The 5941-nt window shown below is 51.4% G+C and overlaps 1 protein-coding gene across 1 annotated transcript in view; it reads left to right on the top strand.

The window, feature by feature from the left end:
- FOXN4 (forkhead box N4) overlaps positions 1–3962 on the top strand; it is a 14280-nt gene extending 10318 nt beyond the window's left edge. Inside the window, exons 3-9 of the mRNA XM_057378115.1 lie at positions 658–793; positions 873–1004; positions 1131–1258; positions 1871–1967; positions 2049–2256; positions 2501–2860; positions 3712–3962. Coding sequence (XP_057234098.1) covers positions 658–793; positions 873–1004; positions 1131–1258; positions 1871–1967; positions 2049–2256; positions 2501–2860; positions 3712–3962 — 1312 coding nt within the window. The remainder of the gene's footprint in view (positions 1–657; positions 794–872; positions 1005–1130; positions 1259–1870; positions 1968–2048; positions 2257–2500; positions 2861–3711) is intronic.
- The last annotated feature ends 1979 nt before the right edge of the window (positions 3963–5941 follow it).

Below are 5941 nucleotides of genomic sequence, written 5' to 3'. Positions count from 1 at the left end.
ATTCAAGAGCTCTAAATTTTGCTTCCTGTCCAAAGACCTGGAGCCTGCTGGGCTCTGCTGGTGCCTTCCTTTGGTTCCAAGAGGGAGAGAGTCCCTGCACTGGCAAGGCTCGGATCCCATGGGAATTTCTGATCAGTGCAGCTGCTGGGCAAAGGTGTTTAAGCACTGGGTTGCAGAGGTTTTCAACAGCTCTGGAATTAGGGATTTAGGGAATTAGAGAATTAGGGAATTAATCTTCCTGCTTTGTTTCAACATCAGCAGAAGAAGAGTGCCCCATTTACCTCACCACGAAGACTTGCAGCAGGGGTTGGTTGAACTCCTTTTGTTTTTTTGGTTTTTTTTTTGGTGAACATCCTCCAGGCAAACTCACACCATTCCCGGTGGCATTCCACAGGGAGAGCCCACTGTCTTGCCCCAGAGCACAGATCCAGCCAGTGCTGAATGTGGTGTTTTTTTATTTTGTAAAACACTGTCACCACCATGCGCTGCTCAACAGCTGCCGCCTTTCACTCCCCCATAACGAGTTTTGGGAGCAGCTGGGAAAGATGTTAAAWCTGGGCTCCTCTGGGGATGGGAAGCCAGAAGGGTGGGATTCTCCACTCCAGAGCTTCCCTGTGCCCAGCTGAGCACCCCTTAAACACCAGCCCCTTTTCCTGACATCCCTCACTTTCCTCTCCTTGCACCAGGTCCCGTGGGGAACGCGCTGCACTCGGCCGGAGCGATGATCCACGTCCAGGCCAGCCTCCCACAGGGGATCCTGGGCCTCAATTCCATCTCCACACACGCAGCAAACGTAAGAGCAGGCACTGGTGGCTCATTCCTGCCCCAGCTCCTGGGATGATCCATAGTGACCGCTGTGTTTCTCTCGGCAGATGAGCCCCTACGCCCTGGGCGGGCAGCTGTCCCCTGGTTTGCAAACACAGCAGCAGCTCTTTCCTCCTCCTCCTCCTCCTCCTCCTCCTCACTCCCAGCAGGTGTTTGCCCTGGCCCAGAACCCCCAGCAGGTACCGGTATGTGCTTGTCATCTGTCTTGCAAGTTGTCTTTAAAAAAAAAACCAAAATAACCCTAAACCTACACACCCACGGCTGTTTTGCATCTGACTTTTCCCTTCTTTTCCGTCTGCACACAGTGTAACCCAGCAGCAATCTACAACACATCCTAYGGGACACAGCCACACTACTCCCAGCCCCGCCTGGCTCCCCACTCTGCCCAGGAGCTGCACCCCAAGCATTATCCCAAACCCATCTATTCCTACAGGTGAGTGGGGAGCAGGGAGCACATCGCCTGCAGCCTGTCCTGGGATGGCTGGGACACTGCAGGAGTGCCTGAGTCCTTTGGAATGGGACAAAAATCCTGGCAGCCATCCAGGAGCTGTGTGGAAGCTGCCTTTGAGGGGTGGCAAGAGTGAATAAACAAATTAATTCATGGACAGCAGCGCAGAGGATAAAATCTGAGGATTGCAGGGAAGACCCCAAGAACAGTTTGGACAATCCTTTCAGGAATGTGGTTGACTCTCAGAAATGGTGCTATGCAGGGCCAGGAGTTGGACTCGATGATCCCTGTGGKTYCCTTCCAGCTCAGCYCATCCTGTGATTCTGGGATTTCTGAGCCCTTGGGAACACAAATCCCAGGATCCCAGCGGTTCATGTGTGAAGAGGTCCAAGGTTGGAGCACCAGGACAMRGGGAATGGCTTCCCWCTGSCAGAGGGCAGGGATGGATGGGATATTGGGAGGGAATTCTCCCCTGGGAGGGTGAGGAGGCCCCAGMACAGGSTGCCCAGAAAGCTGTGGAAATGTCCAAGGCCACGGGGTGGAACTGGACGAGTTTTAAGCTCCCTTCCACCATCCCAAACTATTCCCTGCCCGCAGCTGCTTGATCGCGATGGCGCTGAAGAACAGCAAGACCGGGAGCCTGCCCGTGAGYGAGATCTACAGCTTCATGAAGGAGCACTTCCCCTATTTCAAGGTACCCCGAGCATTCCCGGGCTGGAATCACCCCTTCCCAGCCCCTTTTCCCCTTCCATCAACCCCTTCCTGCCCCTCGCAGACCGCCCCCGACGGGTGGAAGAATTCCGTGCGCCACAACCTGTCCCTGAACAAATGCTTCGAGAAGGTGGAGAACAAACTGAGTGGCACCTCCCGCAAGGGCTGCCTGTGGGCCCTCAACCCTGCCAAGATCGACAAGATGGAGGAGGAGATGCAGAAGTGGAAGAGGAAGGATTTGGCTGCTATTCACAGGAGCATGGCTAACCCAGGTAGGGCTGGTGTCCCKCACYGTGTTCCTGCTGCCCCCAAAATTACTGTTTGTAATATCTTTATAGTTATTAYATTATAAAATATATTATATTGTAATATATATGATATTGTAAACTATTATGATATATTTTATTGTGGCATTTCTTTGTCCCCACGGTGCCAGCCTGTGTGGTCACACTTTGGGGTTAACCCTTGCTTGAACAAAGAATTTAAAACATCTCTTTTCCTCCTCGGGACGGGCAGAAGAGCTGGACAAGCTGATCACGGACAGACCCGAGAGCTGCAGGCGGCCCAGCAAGCAGGCAGAGCCCGAGGGGCCCCCGTTGGGCCGGCTCTCCGTGTCCCAACTGCAGCCCCAGCCCATCATGACGCTGTCCCTGCAGTCTCTGCCCCTGCACCATCAGCTCCAGACCCAGGCTCGCCTGGCCCCCAACTCCCCAGCACCCGCACAAACGCCCCCTCTGCACACCCTGCCGGACATGAGCCACAGCCCCCTGTCCCACCAGCCCGTGGGACGTGCCCCTGACTTCCCCAACGTGGCCGTGGACATGAGCACGGAGGTGGATGCTCTGGATCCCAGCATCATGGACTTCGCGCTGCAAGGTACCGGGGAAAAMGCTGGGCTGGGCTTTGGGGTTGTGTTGGCATAAAATATTCAACAGAAACCACAAAGGGATGGTCTGGGATGGGGCTGAGCATCTGCAGGGTGATTTGCTGGGTTTTCTTTGGTGGATTTTATCCCTAGGACAGYCCAGTGCAGGATTCCCACTTCCAGGGGGTGGAAGCAGGGATGTCTGAGCAGCTGGATTTGGGACACCACATCTCTCTGCCCCCTGGGAAAATCAGAGCTCTGCTCGTGTCTTGGTGTTCCCTTTCTGTGCAAGGAGAAATTCCCTGGTTTTGGGGTGATGCCTGATGTGTCCTGGGTGTCTGGAGAGCACAGGTGCTCTCTGGAAGGATCTGGAATTTCAGGATTTGGGGTAATAGACACACTTGGTGCCCAGAAGAGTCTGTAATCACAAGATTTGGGAGGATCACACACACTTGGTGCCCAGAAAGGTCTGGAATCTCAGGATTTGGAGGGGATAGACACTTGGTGCCCAGAAAAGTCTGTAATCACAGGATTTGGGGGGCTCAGACACACTTGGTGCCCAGAAAGGTCTGGAATCACAGGATTTTGGGGGCATAGACACACTTGGTGCCCAGAAGAGTTTGGAATCTCAGGATCTGTAGGGGATACACACACTTACTGCCCAGACAAGTCTGGAATCTCAGGATTTGGGGTGATCAAACACACTTACTGCCCAGACAGGTCTGGAATCTCAGGATTTGGGGTGATCACACACACTTGCTGCCCTTGCACAGCAGTACTGCCCTCGAGCAGCGAGCGAAGCCCTTCAGTCCCAGCCTGACCGCGGGACGTGCCGCTGTGAGCAGGATTCCATCTTTTCCAGGGAACATTTGGGAGGAGATGAAAGACGACAGCTTCAGCCTGGACACCCTGGGTGCCTTCAGCAACTCTCCCCTGCATCTCTCCGACTGCGAGCTGGGCACGCCCGGCCTCACGCCCGCGTCCAGCGGCAGCGACCGCTCCTTCTCCGACCTGCAGGTCACCGGGCTCTACACCACCTACACCACCCTGGACAATGTGGCAGCTGCTCAGTACATCAACCCCCAAGGCAACAAACCCATCCCTCTGCTCTGAGCTCGGCAGCGCTCCACGGATCCCCAGGGACGGCTTTTTTTTATCCGGATTTGGGTAAAAATCTGGCTGGGAAGATGCGAAGAGCTCGTCCCGTTTTGGGGTGTTGGCTGCTCCCAGTGTGTGAGGCTGAAATAAATCAAGCTGGGATTGGTAGAACCACTTTGCCCCATGGTAGGGGYATGGATATTTGTGTTGTGGGACCTGGAAGGCAGCAGGAACTTTCACTGGAATGTAACCGAGCTAAAAATCACCCAGTTAAAGGAAATAAATGTATCCTACGCCGTGGTGGAGCTGCTGCATCACCACTGTCACAGAAGCCACCACGAGCCAAGGGGCTGGCCAGCCCCAAGTTGGTTGATTATGCCCCTCGTGTGTTATTTTTTTCTTAATTTGCCAAATTGGACAAAGACTTCCTACAGTTCCCGGAGACATTTGCACCACTAACGCTTTTCTGACTTAACTGTTGTTAATTTATTGTTAGGAGGTAGGAAAAACAGAGCAAAACCACTAAAATGGAAAACTCACCTCCCTAGCAGGACACTGTTGTATCTAGGTTTGTAAAAGTTCTCACCCCAGAAGGAAGTGGTACTATTGAACTATTAAACTGATCACTGGCTAGAGGGTTTTAGGAATTACCCCTATTTTTAGGATTTTTTAAAAAAGAAATAGATTCGTTTATAGTTTCGTGTATTGTGCTTCTGTCTATTCTTGTGCTAGGCAGTATTACTATTTGTAAATTTATTTATATTTATTGTTAYGAAAAGAAATTATGTGAACTGAGCACTGTTCCATTTGTATAATGCTGCAGYAATCTGTTTTTTACAGCCACTAAATTATTCATCACCAGAACCACAACCATCWTAGCAGTTTTTACACCACATTTCTTTAATAAGCACTTTTGATACTGTGAAACTCAATGCTTTTTTTAAAGATTCAGAGACCAAATATTGTCACTGTAACCTTTCACAACAGTCTTTGCTAATGAACTAAAAAAACCCTGAGTCTTGTAGCTTTTAAAAAAATGTTTCGAACCCTGTTTTGTACCTGGTAAAATTGCAAAAAAATGTGATGAAACAACTGAAATATGTTGGAACTTAGCACTTCATCTACTTATACCTCTGTGAGCAGAAAGTGATATTTATACCTTGGGATTTGTCTGTTCCTGTGCATTCAGAGAATTTCCCAGCACCAAATCCAGGTGCTCCCAAGTTTTTCTCTCCCACACCCATCCATGGATTGAAGCTGGAGGGTGCAGGATGCTGGAGCAGCCCCAAAGGGCACTTTCTTGCTTGAAAATAGGAAGATCAGGGGCTCAGAAATGTCTGTGTCTGTATCCTTCCAGTGCATCCTTCCATGGCAACCTCTTCCAAAGGGCACCACAATGCTCCAYGTCATAATTTATTGTTCAAGGACAAATGTGATTAATGATCCTTTACTGTGACTGGTGTCACCTACGATGTCTTTGGTTTTTTTTTTTTTAATAAATATTTCTTAGCACTACACATTCTAGGGCGTTGTGGATGTGCTGTGTGGTGCCTGTTCCCATGTCAGGCTGGGCTGTCCCAGATTTTATTCCCTTTACAGACCCTGTGGCCAAGCTGAAGGTGGATCCTTGGATTAAATCCTCAAATCCACGGGCTGGCAGGAGGGATGCTCAGAGCTGCCCCACCCCAAACAGGTCCTGTGCCACAGGGAAGGGGCTGCCCAGTGCCAGAGGACACTGCTCAGGACAGTGACAGAAAACACAGAGGGGTCAGGGAGGTTCCCTGGGAGCTGAGCTCGTTTTATTGCCGTGGTTTGGCTCCCATACACATCAGCAGAGACATCTTCCAACCAGGAAGCCACTCACAAGACCCTTCCCATCCCCACCCCAGCACAAGGAGAGCTCCCACAGACCCTCCCACAACACCTTCACCCCATGGCAACACCAGCACTGGAGTTGAGCCAGGTGTTGCACCTTCCATCGCCACCCCACCTCC

Source organism: Malurus melanocephalus, unplaced genomic scaffold, assembly GCF_030028575.1.
Source record: "Malurus melanocephalus ecotype Western Australia unplaced genomic scaffold, MMel_1.1 scaffold_340, whole genome shotgun sequence".
In the NCBI taxonomy this organism is placed as follows: Eukaryota; Metazoa; Chordata; class Aves; order Passeriformes; family Maluridae; genus Malurus; species Malurus melanocephalus.
The sequence above is the reverse complement of the archived record's forward strand: the minus strand, read 5'-3'. Positions and strand labels throughout refer to the sequence as shown.